At 34.1% G+C, this 18334-nt stretch overlaps 1 protein-coding gene across 4 annotated transcripts in view; it reads right to left on the bottom strand.

Moving 5' to 3' along the window:
* Window positions 1-18334, bottom strand: part of PHTF2 (putative homeodomain transcription factor 2) — a 180029-nt gene that overhangs the window by 22805 nt on the left and 138890 nt on the right. For 3 of the 4 annotated variants that reach the window (XM_078154535.1, XM_020984503.2, XM_078154534.1), the window contains one exon: window positions 8672-8890. The exons of the other annotated variant lie outside the window; for it this stretch is intronic. In XM_078154535.1, coding sequence (XP_078010661.1) covers window positions 8672-8890 — 219 coding nt within the window. The remainder of the gene's footprint in view (window positions 1-8671; window positions 8891-18334) is intronic. 4 annotated transcript variants of the gene reach the window in all.

The following is an 18334-nucleotide window of genomic DNA, read 5'->3' as shown; positions in this document are numbered from 1 at the left end:
AAAAGTAAGACATTGTTGTTCATGAGTCGTTTCAGTTGTGTACAGCTTTTCATGACCCCGTTTGGAGTTTTCTTGGCAAAGATACTGGAGTGGTTTGTCGTTTCATTTTACACATGAGGAAACTGAGGCAAACAGGGTCAAATGACTTGCCCAGGGTCAAACAGCTAGTGAGTGTCTGAGGCCAGATTTGAACTCATTAAAATGAGTTTTCCTGCCTTCAAGCTAGGACTCCAAGTGCTCTCTCTATCCACAGCTTCACCTAGCTGCCCCTAAAAGCAAGATACCCTATCGTTATTTGTAAGCCATAATGAAAAGAAAGGACACTATTCACCTCTGCGGAGAGCACAATAAAGAAAGTGAGGTTGCAAAACATAGATAAACAAGAATTCTTGATTTACCCTGAAGAAAGGACAAGGCAAAAAGGTTGTATATTGTGATAGAGTAATTATACATACTGTTATTATTAAACTATAGACACCTTATATGTACAGGATATGCATCTCATATCTTTAATACTTATATTTATTGTCTAATGTTATTTAAACAAATGACAGAATTTGTAACATCCTTGAGAAGCAAAGATCACAGAAACTGAAAAATAGGAAGAAGCTCAAAGGTGACAGGAATTGCCTTTACAATATCTCGATAGCATAGTTTTCAAATTTTAGCATATTATATTTGGTTATGTAACTAAGTTCTAACCACAAATTGCAACAGTTCAGTATTATTATGATAGCTATAATGTGCTATTTAAAATATAATTCAGAATTTGTGCATGGACTGAAGGGATCATAACAAAATATTTCAAAGACTTAAGGAATCTACTATTTGCCTCTAGGGGAAATAAAATTACAGTGATATTTTTCAATGAAAATGTAAAATGATAATTAAGCCATAAAAAACACAGTTACAGGAAATCAACGTGCTATCCCTTATCTATATTATGAAATCTATCAAATATATTTTCTTCCTGGAAAGCAATACTAAAGTAACTATAGCTATAACAAAAGTTAATAAATAACAAAAACATAAGACAAAACATGAAATCTATACACATAAAATCATTTTTCATTATAATAATGATGATTATGTCTTATTTATTGCTAAAGCTCTTATGTTTTATCATTTGGTTGACAAGTGACACAGCAAAGTTCCACTCCAGAAGCAATTTCTTTTTAAAAAGTCTAGAATTTTGAAAGAGTCATTGAAGTATTTTTTTAAAAAGAGATGGGAAAAAAGGCAGTTAAAAGTGTATGTAAATGACAGGAATAATATTTCACGGTGAATGCATAGGTTCCTTTATTTCATTATCACTCTGGGGGAAAAAAGGTAAGGAGAAGACAGCCAGAAGTTCAAGACCTGTAATAATAATTAATAATAATACCTTGTACTTATATAGTACTTAAGCACTTTAAAAGATCCAACAAGGTATCCCAGCAATACTGGGAAGCTGACTCTGAAGTTCAAAGTAACAACCTGAGCAGTTTCTGGACTCTGCGGTTGTTTATATTACATTTCTAAGAGACCTGCTTTTACACACATCACTTCAGGGACCTTCCCCCAAGTACTCTAAGCAGTATTCTGCCCCATTCTTTTAGTCTCCAGTTGAAAAATAATACTTTATAAGTCAAACATTGTTACAGTGTAAAGTAACATTAGAGATCATCTACTCCAAGTCTTTCATTTTGTAGATAAGAAAATTGAGCCCCAGAGAAGTTAAGTAGCTTGCTAAAAGTCAAATATGCTTATCAATGGCAGAACGGAGCCTAGATCATAGATCTCTTGACTCCTAGAATTGAACACTATTTTTACAAGCCCACACAATCTTCCTTTGCTCCCTAGAGATCTATGACTATCTCATCTCTAAGAAAATGGAGAAGTGAGGGATGATAAAGGTGAGCCAATGAACAGTTGAAAGAGAAGTTAATTAAAAGGATTACACAGAAATACTTCATACATATAATAAAAAATATTCTTGTTGAACCATACATATGCCAATATGTAGAAACAATGAAATACTATTTTTCCCCTGAAAGTCAAAGAAAATGTCAGTAGATTCCCAAGTGAGTTTCTTTTATAACTGTCTTACAGTTCCCCCCTAATATATTTTTCAAAATAAAGTTTGGAGCTGTTTTAATGACTTCTCTCTCAGCAAAATTCCCAACAGTTGGGGCTTATTCATATTAAAAAGCTTAAAATCTTTAAAATCTAAATAACAGTAAAACAATGCAAACAAACCCATAGCGACCAACAGCACTGCAAAAGAAGGAATGATAGCCGTCAAAATCAGACTCTACACACAGAAGAATTAATACCATTATAACAATATTATGTTCAACTATAGTCCTGCGTTACATGAGGAAAAGAGAAAATACAAAATTTACTTGTGGATTAATGCCACAGTTATTCTTGGGCTTTAAAAGAGAAATATGAATAACATACTGCAACCTAGAAATTTGATATAGGAGAAGTCTGATCACATTATTTAAATATTTCCTTCCTTCTTAGGCACAATGTCTTCCTCTGCCTTCTATGGTAAAAGGAAAAAAATTTCTTTACATGTTCAGTCATTTCAGTTGTGTCTGACTCTTCATGATCCTATTTGGGGATTTCTTGGCAAAGATACTAGAGTGGTTTGCCATTTCCTTCTCCAGCTCATTTTACAGATGAGGAAACTGAATCAAATAGGGTTAAGTATCTTGCCCAGGGTCACATGGCTAATAAGCACCTGAAGCAGGATTTATTTGAACTTAGATCTTCTTGACTCCAGGCCAGGTGCTCTATCCACTGTGTCACTTAGCTGCCCTGCTCCGTACATCAGGACCAATTTTTCAAAGAAGAATAAAAAAACTGGAGAACTCTTTTATCTTAAGGGTTGAAAGGGGAATGTATCACATTTAAAAACAATTTATTTTCAATAATACTTGCTTTCAATTATTATTCACTAAACAAAACTACTTTTCCAGATAATTTTAACATGAGAAATGTATAATATTTTGTCTTTAAATTTCTTGGGAAAATCACACTTTTATAAATTAAAGTCCAAATTATTTTCCTCTAATATCTATTCTCCAATTGTGACCATGTTTCTGTATGAACATTATTATGTTTTTTTACAGAAATATTCTCTCTAAAGAATGTTGAAAATTGAAATCTAAACCCTCAAACTTGTGGCAGCAGGACCCAATGGCCAAAAGTGACATATTAGCTATAGAACTGAGAACTGTTCAAACTAGTCAGTTGCCATGTCACAGTTTATGGTATAACTAATAATTTTCCTTGAACAAAAGATATTTGGAAGCTTTTAAATTAAGACCTATGCTTTTGTCTGACTTTTTTGCTTTTCCTCACTTAGCCCATCTCTTGCCTTCTCCAATTACACAACTCACTAGTTACAATGAATTAGTAAATGTATCATTACAAAAGAATTTTATTTCTCCTAGCAGCTTCAATATGTTATTCAACAGAGTAACTATACATTCTTTTTTAAAACTCTGAAGTTACTGAATAATTACCATGATGTTGGATTTAACCATAACCCTACACATAAGTTATCAAAAGACAGAAACATTAGATAATTTATATTTGAAAATGTTGGTCAAGGATTTGCAGCCAAGATGACCGCTTGAAAAGAGGCAGACCACTTAGCTCCCACATACCTTCTACAACAAAAACCTGAAAATCACTCCAGACAGAACAATGACCAAAAAAATCCAATGAGAAATTACAGTAACTTCTTCCGCCCAAGAACTGCACAAAAAGTCAGCCAGAATCTCATGGCAAGGGGCAAGTGGGCTGCTTACAAAACTAATGCCAGTGTACTCAAACAAGCTGATAACCTTCCAGCAAGATCATAGATACCTGAAGCCTTCAAAGACCCAGTGAAAGTGAAGGACCCTAGCGAGAAAGTGCCAGTGAGGTTAAAAATCCACACTAGGGACCTTAGAAGGCAGAGAAATGCTTACACCAAGATACCAAGCTCCCTAACATTTTCTCCTACAATGTCAGAGGGCCCTGAAGATCCAGTGCTCGGAACCTTAGTGATGAGGGGAAAGGAGAGAACACCCTAACCCTGGGAAATGGAGGTCTGCACAGAAAACCATATAACCCAAAGAAAAGCAAGTAGTATTGACCATCCCACTCAAAAACACAGCAGATGGGTGGACCTGGCACAAAGCCTCAGTTCACGAATCAAGGTTAGAAAGAGTAATTCTGTAATATATGAAAGCAACAACTCAAAGGAAAAAATGGATTTTCTATAAGAACCTAGAAAAAAGAAAGCAAGAGATATAAAAGCCCAAGATCTGGAAAGAGAATAACTTGAAACAGAAAATAGTAAACCTTACCTAAGTAACAGACTCCTTAAAAACTAGAAAAGACCAAATTGTAATTAATGAGTCTATGAGACAGCAAGAAATACTAGAACAAAATCAAGAGACTGAAAAATGCATATAAGATATCAAAAAGAAACAACCTAGAGATCCACTGGAGACAATTTCAGAATCATTGGCTTCCTTGAAAACTATGATTTAAAAAAAAAAAGCTTGGATGCTGTATTTCAAGAATTCATAAAATGAAAACTGCCCATATCTATTAAAACAGAAGGCAAAGTGAAAATAGAAAGAATCCATTGTTTACCTCCTGAAACAATACCTAAAAGGAAAAGTCCCAAAAATGTCATACCTAAAATCCAGAACTTCCAGAAAAAATGCTGCAAGCAACTAGAAATAAGGAGTTCAAGTACTAGTGAACAACACTTATCTGAAACAGACAAAACAGGTTTGAACTCTCTCTCTCCCTCACGTGTGTGTGTGTGTGTGTATGTGTGTGTGTGCACACACACACACACACACACACAGAGAAATATATTAAACTCAACAAAACTTAGATAGGGAGGGGAAAGGAGTAAAGAGGGAAGATGATACCAGGGAGGGAATAGTCACAAACAAAATAAACTTGCTGGTCCTTAAGAAGGTATTAAAAGGGAGAAAAAGACAAAACATAGAATCTAAGAAGATACCTATAAATTGAGGCATAGGTGAAGGAACTGTGGCATACGAATGTAACAGAATTTTATCACGCCATAAGAAATATGATGACTTTGGAGAATCATGGGAAGCATGAATGGATACGCAGTTAAGTGAGCAGACTCTGATAAATTATACAGTGAGAACACTGTAAATACAAACAACTTTGAAAGGTTTAAGAACTCTGATCAAAACAATGACCTATAAGGAATGATGCTACCTCCTGACAAAAAGGTGAAGGACTCAAGGTACAGAAAGAGACATACATTTTTTGGACATAGCTACTATTTAAATTTATTTTGCTTGACTATGGTTATTTATTAGTAGGGTTTTTCACCTCTCTCTTTTTAACTGGGGAGAGGAGAGCAATATCAATGCCTACCCCCCCAAAAAAAAGAGCCCACTGAAGCATTTTAAAAATGCATACAGTGGAAAAGAAGGAAATTCAGAAAGTAAAGTCAAGGACATTTTTTAAACATGCAGAAATACTGTATTCTGTTTTTTAAAAAAGCAAGTGGTAGGAAATGGAGATTCATGTTTTATATCATCCTCTGTGTTCCACTGTATATGTGAAAATACTGATTTTTTTTTGGTATTTAACTTCAGAATAAATTTAAGTGCTAGTTATATTTAGGGAGTTATTCATAACATAAATATACATTAACTATAGTAATCCAGATTAGTTTCACAACAATGTTCAGAGAACCAAAACAGCTTTTACCCCAAGACTAAGTGGGAAGAAAAAGAATACAATGTTTTGGTTTTCTAACCAAATTACCACATGAATAATTTTAAGGAATAAGAAAGCAAAAGCAGTTTTGGTAGTCAGATTTAGAGCTAAAAGGAACATTGGTTTTTCTCTTACATTCTCATTTGACAGATGAAGACCCTGCAATTCAGAGATGAAGTGATCCACACTAGGGCCCTCAAGTTACTGACAAAGATAGCATCAGAACTCAGTTTTTCTGACTTCCTGCTCAGGGCTCTTTCCACTACATGAAGCACTCTACCTTGACCTCTACAGATCTGAAAATTGTCATTTTCAATGATATAAGGGCAAGCAAGACTATCACAAGTTTGAAATAGCATAACTGCAACTTAGTGCAGTGTGGAAATTTAATTATACAATAAATTGACCTAAGGGAGGTCTCTAATTTTATTATTATTATTATTAATTATTTAAATCTTGTTTCATTATTATTAGATTGCATTTGGTATTTTCTGTTGACCTGTTTATTCTCTGACAACCTGCCTAGGAGTTGCCCAAGTGACCAAATTTAAAATATAAAATACCTTAAACTTGATTTATGAGTCACCTTGAAACATTAAGGCAAATACATTTTTCGAATGGGTATAATTACTGGATTTCAATTAAAGTTAGTACATTTGTAGATTATGGGAATTTATTAAGAAAAAATGCTTCAACTTCTTAAAAAATAGGCTTATAATGAAAAAATGATTCCCTTATCCTCCTCTGAAGTTAGTGTGTCACTTTACAAGACTGCACGAAATACTATATATTGACAGCTTCTAGCAAAAAGTTCTAAACATCTCAGAAGTTGTTTGTCCTTTGTTCTTGAAGAGGACCAATGACATCAGAAAGGTAATGTCTTGACTTGCAAGTGAAGTGGATTTCAGTGAGGGAGGGCTGTGCAAAGTCACTAGCCTCACTTCTCTGGAGAAAGCTGGGTCCAGTGAAAACATACAGATCAGGACAACTAGAGATGGCCCTAGATGCAGTGGGAGACCTTGGTCTTTTTAAGCTAAGGTCTTTAACAAGTCTCAATATGTTTGAGGCAACACTTATTGAGGAAACATTTCAGAAGTAGAGGATTTCTGGAAGCTTAATAGAGTAGAATAACAGAATGATGAGCATGTGGCAAAGTTGCTACTAAAAGTCAGGCTACTAAATCTAAGTAGGTTGTAGCATATTATCAAATGATGGCTAGCTCATAATAAGTGATATAAAAGATATAATGAAGAGGTGGACCAATCAGGAAATAAAGAGCAAGGGAAAATAGATGGACAGACCAAGCATATTAGTATCCATGAAATATTAAGAGACTCACAAAGAAGGTCTTAGACACATTAGGCAGAGTTTCTATGGAGGATTTATGGAATAATACAGTCAAGAATCACAAAGGATGAGAAAGCATAGATGGGTTGAAATCTACACTGATTAAATCATTAATCCATTGATATTTATTGAACCTATGAATGTTAGCTAGCTTGCAAATGCAATAATTCTTTTTAGCATTCTGAGAATTTAAACCACTGTATATCATTTAAAAACCTTTTACTTGAAATGTGAAAGAAATGATTACTTCTCTCTTACATAAAATAACCAACTGTTATTATTGGGGAGATTCAGGATATTTTACCTTCCTATTTCCTCATTTAGAAATCCACCCCTTATAAGTTATTCAGCCAGCATCAGAAGGACATTGTTGATAATAAGATCAGATTTCATATTCTTCTCAATTCTTGTTCAGACCTCACACAACTGGGGAAGCCCACTGTGTTCTACTCAGGCTTAGGTGGGGGACAGATCCTTTGTGACACAACTGGAACAGCTAGGTGGTACAGTGGATAGAGAACCAGCCCTGGAGTCAGGAGGACCTGAGTTCAAATGTGGCCTCAGACACTTACTAGCTATGTGACTCTGGGCAAGTCTCTTCACCCCAATTGCCGGGGGCGGGGGGTAAAGAGTGACATAATCAAATATCCCTCAGCCCTTGATTGAATAGGTCCATCTCTCATAATATTCATTCTTTCATTAACTGTTAACCAACTACAGTTGATTACTGCCTGTCAGGAACACTCACTCTTCTAAGGGCATATAACTATCAAGAGGCTGCTATGATCCATCTTTCGTTTATGACAGACAGCCAAATGACCGTCCTTTTATTATTTGCTAGCCATAATTAATACAATGATTAATTACCCAGAAACTACGTCTTTCAAACTTTTCACTCATCACAAATGACAAAAACAATTACATTTTGTTTCATAAGATCATGGATCTGGAGGGGACCTCACAGATCAACAGGTCCAATCATATTATTTTATAGATGAGGTAAATGAGACCCAGAGATGTTAAAGTGACTCAGCCAAATTCACAGACAGATAAGATGCAGAATTGGAATTTCAAGTCAAACCTGTTTTTTCACTACTCAACACTGCCGTCAATATTATAAACCCTAGACATAAGTAGAACATACTAGAGGCATGTTCTCATTTGAAGAAAAGATGTGCAAAGAATCACAAATTCTTAAAAATAGGATCAGGACAAGGACTGGGAGGGATAATTATCAAATTATTAAAAAATTTTTTACTTTAAGACAAGGTTCCTTAAATATTAAATTCACCTGGTATATTTTAATTGTTATTTGATAAACAAAAGCCAACCTGATGCACAGCTTTTCAAGAATCTATTACGCAAAGTGAAGTAACCTGTAATCTAAATTCTGAATTTCCTTGTCTTAACATAATTAGGCTACATAAATACAAATAGGAAAAAATGTGTAAATGGAATACTGTTTTAGTTCAAGGCAAGTTTTTTGTTTCTTTACTCTCTAGTCTTTCAGAGCTCACAAGTTCAAAGGAGCATGCAGCTCCATATAATCCAGTTGCTGTAAACTAACCTGATGAAAAGGGTCGTCTCTATATTCCTTTTTCATAAATGGATTAACTTGAGGATTTTCCACATCTGTCTCACTGGTACAAGATGAACGGCACTCTGCACAATGTAACAAGTCTTCCCATAATACATCTTCTGTTTCTGATTCTGGCCTTGTACTCTCAGAATCTTGTCTGGAGCTTGAACAGCGAGAGCTGCAACTAGTACCCGATTTAGGGGCATCCTGAAAGCAAGATATTCTTTGACATTAATGCAGTTTATATATTCTAACTGAAAGGTCTTCTAGAAACCATTCAAGTAAGTTGATGCCATGTTTTTTTTTTTATTTTAAAAAATTTATGAAAGGAAAGAATAAGACATTATGAAAAGTGACCACTTCTTTTCTCCTGTACTTATTACATACTCACATATTACTTGTTAGTAGATACAAAAAGCACACCCACCCCAAAATTTATGTGATTTCACAGCTCCATCCTACTAACTGCCCTACACTTTTCAATATTTAACACAAGTATTATTGTGCCTGTTTTCTATCTCCTAACTTCATACGAACTTCACAATCAGGCTTGGCATGAACTAGGTATAGACTTTTATCTCTGTACATTCAGCATCAAACTCACTGGGATATTCGATTCACATTAAGCATGATATGTTCTCTGTTCTGCAGTTTTATTTCAGCCTTTAGTAGCAACAAAAAGTAGGAACCCTTGGAGCAGCTAAGTGGCACAGTGGATAAAGCACACAGCCCTGGAGTCAGGAGGACCTGAGTTCAAATTTGACCTCAGACGCCTAACACTTACGAGCTGTGTGACTCTGGGCAAGTCACTTAACCCCAATTTCCTCACCTTAAAAAAAAAAAAAGTAGGAACTCCTAAATAAACTACAATCTAGTAACCAATAGATCTCAGCACTTTTAATTTATATTTTTCAAATGAAAATCCCACATATTTTTAAAAATTACATTAAAAAACTTCAACCAGGAAAACAACTTAAAATACTAAGATGTACTACTTTGAAAAAATAAAGGCCTAAGACATCAAGTCTGTTTTTGAATCTAGTAAGGTGTAACTATTAGTAACAATCTTGAATTATTTAAGAAGTATGCTTTTTAAAATGAGAAAAATTTTCCCAGGAAAGACTAAGGAAGGATATGGCCTGAAATATAGGAGATAAGTTTCACATTATTAATGTACCAGTATCCTTAGTCTTAAAACTTCTAACACTATCTTTGCTTTTCCCCTCCTTCCTTTAAATCTCCATAACTACTTTATAACCAAATTCAAATGAATTTTTCTTTGAAATGTTTCCTACGTTCATATCTTGCTTTCTGTTCTTCACTGTCACAATCCCTTATTTAGGCCTTCATTCATAATAAGGCATGGGAATAGCTTACCCAAAGCCTTTACTTAAGCTTCTTTTCCAATCAAAAAATCAATCCTATACACACCATGATCAGATTAATGTTCCTAAGCCATCAATTTAATTGTGTAATTCCACTGCTTCAGATTTCAGTGAATAGCACTCAACCAACTATTCTAGAAGATAATGTTTAAATTCCTAAGACTAACATTTTAGATCATCCTTGAGTCTTGGTCAACCTACCTCTTTGCCTCATTTCTCCTTATCCCCCAGATGAATCTTCTGGTCCACCAAACCTGAGGCAATGGAGGATTGCAGGAAACAGAATGGTTCAAGAATCAAAACTGCCTATGTTTAAATTCAACCGCCTACACTTACTACTTTAATCACCTGGGCAAGTCACTTAACCTTTGTGTGCCTTGGTTTTCTCATCCGCAAAATAAAGGAACTGGACAAGCTGGCCTCTCAGATCACTTTCGGCTCTACATTTAGTATGATCTTAATCACTATCCTATAAGCCTGTCTTGTCTTTAAAGCCTTAGTTGACCTTTTTCCTCTTTACCTATCTGAATCTTCAAGTCTCACATTCTCTAAGAAGCTTTTCTAAGAAGCAATGACTTCTTCCTTGATGACTTCTATTACCCATCTGGAAATTAATATTACATCACTTAATGAAATACCTTACATTTTGAATTATTTAACTTTTATGTTATAACTGTTGATGTGTAATTCTGTATTATCTCCTCAAATAGATGACCGGTTAATTGAGGATAAAGAATTAATCTTATTCTTTACTTTTCCCTAAAATGATTTGTTTGCATTGTTATTTTACATGTTTAGAAAGAATTTAAGTGATAGAGACTTTAAAATCTGTCAGTCAACTATGAAAAAAATAATACACATCAATCTGTCTCAGAAAAGTAAAAGTGGAGAGAATAAAGAACAGAAAGAAATGAAAGCAAAATAAAGTGAACATTACCAGGAAAACAATTTATAGCATAGTAACACTGTAAAAATGGACAACTTTGAAAGACTTAAGAACTCTGTTCAAGGCAGTGACTATGATGCCAGAGGACTGAATGACAAAGAATGCTTCTCATTCTTCTGACATTAACGGTGATGAACTAAATATGCAGAACAAGATATACATTTTGGACATAGCCAAAGAGAGGGTTTGTTTTGTTTGATCATGAATATTTGTTACAAGATCTTCTTACTACCCTGCAGTAAGGAGGAAGGTGGGGTGGGGGGGAGATCACTGGTTAAATTTAAAAAAAAAATTTAAAGAAAGAGAATGAAAGAAGCTCTAAAGAGACTAAGCTGCTTTGTGCTTAAAAAAAAATAAGGCTATAAAGGGCATCTCAAAAGTCTTAGCACAACTTACAATTTAGATCTGCACTAAGACTTTTGGGGCACCCTGTGTTAAAATATTTCAGACTCAAAATTTCTGAAATAGGTAATATAAGACAAAAAGCAGCACAAAATTAGTTACATTCACTTAAAATTTAAAAGATTTTAAGTAGCTTGGATTTTATAACAAACTCTGGTTTGTGGTCTGGAATTTCACATGCTTGAGAATTTTCACTTCTAAAAACTTCAAAGTTTATCATTTTAGAAAAAGAATCAAGCTAATAAATTAAACAACTCTAAAAGTATCAAACATGTTATCATTGTTGCTTTTGGCTTTTTTTGTTGCAGACCTGTGAGAACTCCATCACCTTCCACCAATGGAGATAAGCAATTCAAGTGCAACCTGAAGTCTTAAAAAGTTGCCAAGAGCAGATAACTGATTTGCCCACACTCACGCAACTGGTTTGTCAGAGGCAAGACTTGAAACAAGGAAGTTCTTTCTAAGGCCAGTACCTATTTCCATGCTGCTGCTTTTTTTCATAACATGGTCAAGTACATAAATTTACCTAAAATTAATGGTGCATATAGATTAAAAAATTTATAGAACACTTGACAATTTCAGAATATACTTTCACACAAAATATCTGATACTAACAATAACCTTATAAAGTAGGCAGAGCAGGTATTATCCCCATTATACAGAAGAGGAAACAAGAAAGCTAATAGGATTAAGTGAATTGCCCAAGGGTCATACAGCTAGTAATCACTAAACTTAATGCTGGACCTAACTTGGATCTTAATCCTGCACTCTTTCTACCATACCATGTTACCTTTTAAAAATAAAGGATTCTCTTTAGAGGCCTCAAGATACTTTCACCAAAGCACAATAATAACAATAGCTTACATTTATATAGTGCTTTTACGGTATTACTGTACTGTAACACATATGATCTCATTTGATCCTCAAAATAACCATGTTTACATACAAGTATTGCTAACTCTACATGTGTGGAAACTGAAATTGGTACAAGGTCACAAAGCCGTATCAGTCAATAGTCAATAAACATTTATTAAGTGTCTACTACGTTCCAGGCACTGTGATGTAATGACAGAAGCAAGACTTGAACTAAAATGATTTAACTCCAAACCCAAGGCTCTATTACACTATGAAACATCTTGCAAATGGAATTACTGAATGTGCTTTTGTACAAATATCATGCCTAACAACAGTTTCCTGAAGTGGAAAAAAAATTCCATCTATACAACCTTTAACTCATACATGGCAGAAATATCGAAATTCAAATTCCAATCCTTGTGCAGGCTGGTTGTTAAAACCTAAATTAAACTAAATTGGAAAAATCTGAATTAAAAGAGAAAAAATAAATCAAAGATTTTTGGCTTAATTCTGATACAAGATGTGGATATTGGACAAATCATTCAAAAACAAACCTAAAATTAGCTAGACGAACCTAAAGGTATTAAGTGAGAACCAATACACCTCTAAAAAAAAAAAAGAAATCTGAATTGATTGATCTAAATCTAAAGATTGATCTGAGCAGATCAATTCTTAGAATAACAGAAAAATAGGCCATTCACGGGAAAGAATATATATAATAAACATACTCATACTCATATGTATATACATATATATATTGTATGTATGAATATGTATTTTATATATATGTATTATACATATGCACTCATCAACAATTTAGGAAGACAGACTATAATATTGGGATATAACTGACTGGAATGTTGTATTCAAAGCTGATGGTGGTGTAGCTCAACAACAAGCTAATGGGAATCCACAGAAAGCAAACCTAGTAACAAGATTATTTAATAGTTTTATTGATGATGGAGGTGACTGACAATGCAGTTTACAAATAATACCAAATTAACTGACCTGTTTACACTGAGAGGAAATAAAATTCAAAATAACCTGGATAATCTAAGTTCAGCAAAATATTAAAATAAATAGCAGCAAAGAACTAAAATCACTCGATGAAAAAGGAAGTAATAAAAGACTAGTGAAGGAAACTGTAGAGTGAAAAAAACCAAAAAAAAACAAACAAAAACAACAACAACCACCATGAACTATAATAGACAACAAGATTAATCAGTAAACCAGAGGCACTACTACAAAATCAGAGATGATTGTGAGATTAATGGTATGTGCTACTAAAATGATAGCATTGAACTTAATTCTTTCTCTATAATCAGCAATATATTGGTGGTGTCCTTAATTCATGATGTTTTACTGTTTCAGCCCTTCTGAATTTCTTCAAGTCCTTTAGAGATTTTCCCTGAAGTTTAGCTATGCTGCCACCAGGTGATGGTAGTAAACCACAGTAAGGCCTGATCCACAATGCAAATGTTTTCCATGAGATTCCCTGACTCAAGCTTACTCAAATTTATACTCGTGGATTTCTTAAGTTTTTTTAAATGAACATATATTTCTTGGTCAAAATAGGAAAAGGTCAAAATGTTAATAAGTATTTCATGTGATTATTTTGAATGAAAAAAGTTATTTAAGATAACTTTTAAAAACAGAACTCCAACAGCACATTGCAGTATGTTTTTCACATAATGAAGTGGCTACATGAATCTTTTTTGCCTCCAGTTCTCCCTTCTCTTTCCATTGTTACTTGAGTCCAGTTCCTTTCCTAGCAATTCTCCCCCACCTCTTCTATTAGTTAATCCCTCCCATCACCACTTCTTGCCTCAGGTTACACTTCAAGGTAGGACTGGTTAAGGGTAGAGGCCTGATGACTGAACATAGTGGGGATAGGGGAAAGAGACAAAGAGGCAACAGCCCAGGCTGCTTCTCTCTCCTTCCAACCCCAGATTTTGGACACAAAAGAATTTGCGCTTCCTTAATATTTTGACAACTGTGTTTCAATATAATTGGTTTCCTTTGTAATCCTACATATTTTATTTTCTGCATTTAAAAACATTATTCTGAGGAGACTACAGGTTTCATTAGACTGCCAAAGGGCTCCACAATGTAAAAAAGGTGAAGAATGCTTGCTCTAGTGCACAATTTTCTTGGATGCATGCTGAGCTGAGTTAAGGAGAAGCTTCTTTTTTGGTAGTAGTTCCCAGGTCAGTTCTGCATTTCCCTATCATTGTTCTCTCAAATACATTCTCTAGAATTTTGTTAACTTAGCTTCCTGGTTCCTAAGGCTGTAAAGGCTCCTCAAATAAAATAAGATACATGCCATCTGAAGCCAACTACTGAGAATATCAAACGCTTAGGTCTCAATTCTCCCCAACCACAGGAGGCTTTTTCTTACATTACCACTCTTTTCTTCCCTCTAAGCAGATAATCCCTCCTACCTGATATTTTATTTTATTAGAATTAGAAGATATCGGAGAGCCAGAAGGGACCCTGGAAATTAGCCAAGATAAGTCACTTACTTTATAGTTGAGAAAATGAGGGTCTGTGAGGTTTATCTTGTACAATGCCCATTGTGTAATTACCAGCCCTACTTAGCTGCAGAAAAGTCCTAGGTTGCAAGCAAGCTTAAGATTTTTATGGAGACAAAATTAACACAGTAACTTCCCATTTATTTAGTGGTCACATTCTAGTAGCACTGGGAAGTAAAAAAAGGCTTCAGAGGCATAAAAAAAATAGCTGCTGTAAAATCAAAACACTATATTCTTATTTAATGGAGGCACTGAATCATCCTAAGGCCTTTCTAATATCTCACTGACTTAGGACTGAACAAAAATGAAGGTCCCTGATCTAGCACATTGGGTTATAGAAGATAATATATTAGATATGGTGAGGGGAAAGGTTCCTAGAGGCAGACATATTGACAATGAGTCTGACAGCTGACAAGAAGGGAAAAATATGAAAAAATTGAGCTTTCTGGGCCAATTTAATGTAGGAGCAAACAGTCCTACTGACCTTAAGAATGCTTGAGAAAAACATTATTGTTATACTGTTAAATGATAACTGATATTCATAAAGATGGTTGAACCCACAAAGAAAAGGTGCTATTTCTTCAGTATAGTATGTTTCATATGGCAAGGAATCATACTACATACTGGAAAGATTTCCATTAAAAAGATTCCAATATTTTAAAAGTTTTTGTACTGTTATTCTCTTCATTATGTGGAGTTGTGAATTCACAAAGGCTATAATTAACAGCAAGCTCTGAAACATTCCAATAAGAGTGAAGGCCCATAAAAAACTGTATGTCTACCATGTTCAGCCACCAAGTTCAGAAATGTTTATGGTAAAAAAAAAAAAGAAATGTTTATCACTAAAGGTTTGTGCACATAGTGACAAATTTCTTTTGGCCACTGCAACTCATAAAGATAGGCTAGCTCACTATGACATGTAAAAAGGGTTGAAATCTGTATCCGTAGAGAAAGTAGTCACACCCAATGATGGATTCTTGAAGTATGTTTTGCACTGAAGAGAAGGTCCAGGTATCTAGAAAATTCACTCAGATGGATTATCTCATTCTCCACAATCCTAGATAATTTCAAACGTTACTATACTTAGAAAAGAATGGAAATAGAATATAAAATTGAACAAGATTCTAACTAGTTTCTTTACAGAAGTTTGAGCTTCTGAATTTGATATGTAAAAACTGGAGAAAACTAAATGAGAAAATGATTAACTAATAATAAAACAGCAATTACTAGAGGAGAAAATATGAAGTATGGTAAACTGTAAAGTAAATTTTAAAAAGAGAGTGAGTTTGATATAATGAACTTTTCAATTATAAAGATTAAATGCTGGAAAAAAGCTAACAAGAGTAGTTATAAAAATTTAACCCTTCTATATTATATTTAACCCTTCTATATAATTGAAAATAAGAATATTCATGTACGAATCCAGGAATTCCACAAACATAGTTCAAAATGTACTGATATTTCATTAATACCTAAGCATTATATGAGCCAGGATTGGCACTATAAAAATCCAGATCTTGTGATTTTAACACTTTAATAATAACTGGTGAATAACATTATTCACCAGGTATACTGTTGCACAGAAATATTCTGGTTAAATTGCATTTATCTAGAAATAGCAACTACCAAATGATGTAATACTTTAAATACATCAATGGATGAGATCTAATTGATGTGGGCACTCCCTAAAATAGTGTAGAAAATAGCACATACATCCCTTCTCATTCTAGGTAACTCTTGTTCGTGTTGCCCCATAAATATTCCAAAGTAGGACTACTCAACTTGGTAGAAGTCTTCTTCTATGTCTCTTAATGAGATTCAAGTACCAAATAACATGGGAACCGCCCCTAACTCTCATCAGTTGGTGAGGACATTTCATTTTCTAGTCATAATCTACTGGATGATGCTTTTTGTGCAAATGTGAATCTCTGAAAATTATGTTGTTCTATTTGCAACCACATGGCATCACTGAAGAAAATGCTAGTGTGAAAAAGATGGGTTTCTACTTCAAAAAGAAACTTAGGGTCTTTGAAAATGTTAAATGATTTCCTAAATGTCTGCTGTTGTTGCCCTACTTGATTCTAAGCCTATTCATTTGCACATCTTTCCAAAATATATTACTAATTGATAATCTTTATGGACTTTCCATCCAACTACATATGAATATGAAAAAAGATATTCTTCATCAACTTGATTTTTCCTACTGCTAATTATTAGGCAAAACACTTTTGAGTGGCTGTGGATAACATTTGGAAGGTTCTGGGGTTTCATAAAAATTAACATAATATCATCTGAAAACTAAAGTATCTCTTATATTTACATAATACCAGATGTCATCCATGACAATTTTGTGAAAGTATGTTTCCCTATTATATGCCTTATAATCACAAGATCAAACAAAATTATCTCTGTGGTGTGTCTATCAAAGAAATCTTGTAAGAGGGGAACATATACATATTAAGATATCTTATAGGATAAATCCCAGAGTCCTTCAAGGCACCCAACTGGAATGAAATGTAAAATCACAGCAGTAATAAAAATAAAAGATTATACTTTTATGTCCCTGAATTTCAAGATCTGTTCATCTTGCCAATAATGTATTTACTTCGTTTGATTCTTAAGGGGTTTCAGATTTTGAATAATCATCATGTCCTATATAAATCCTACTTAAATAATATAAAGAAAATAACTAAGTGAATGAATTTCATATCAAATCATTCTCACAAATTAGAGAAAATGTATAACTTTGATCTCCTTTCCCATACCTGAGACTTAGTTTTAAAGTTTAAAGGCTAATAATAAAAGAGTGGGGAAAAAAACCTGAGACTTCACATGGTGCTTTAAGTTTTGCAAAGCACCTTACAAACATGATTTTGGTTTTCTTCATCTGTTGCTGAGTTAAAATTAATTTTGTTTTTGTATGCACAATATTTATTACTCATGGTATTTTTGCTTAAAATTTTACCATTTAGATTGTAAAAAGGACTGTCAATTTTCATTTCTGACTCTCCAATTCCTACCACTCAACAAGTACTAAATAAATATGTAACTGAACATCTGTTGTAATGTAAGTCCCAATTCTTACATACCATTTCTGTTCTTTTCAAGTTAACATAATGTATATAATGGATTTTTTCTATAACTTATCACGTATTGCATTTTAAATGCTGCACTTACACTTTGGAACTTATGGTAGTCTGAAAAAATGAAAAACACCTATTTTGGAGGGTCTCTGAAATCCATAAGGCTTACTTGTGCCAGGCTATATCTCTATTCTACACATTTTTCTGGTTCAACCCTTGTCTGAAATCGCCTATGTCTGCAACTTCACCACTTTAGAAACTTCTGGAGAATGAGAGCCTCAGTGGCCAATCTCTGGTGTCTCTATGCCCATGACATCAGGGATGAGTAACCAATCCAATGCACCTGAGCAAAAAAGTCATCCTTTTCCTATAAAACTCATGGATGTTGCCAGCTTTGCTGAGTTCCCTCTATAAAATTCTATATAGATTGTATGTAGAATCAGCAGGAA

This window comes from Phascolarctos cinereus, unplaced genomic scaffold (genome assembly GCF_003287225.1).
Source record: "Phascolarctos cinereus isolate Bilbo 61053 unplaced genomic scaffold, phaCin_HiC Scaffold_1;HRSCAF=81, whole genome shotgun sequence".
In the NCBI taxonomy this organism is placed as follows: domain Eukaryota; kingdom Metazoa; phylum Chordata; class Mammalia; order Diprotodontia; family Phascolarctidae; genus Phascolarctos; species Phascolarctos cinereus.
This window is presented reverse-complemented; position numbering and strand designations above follow the sequence as displayed.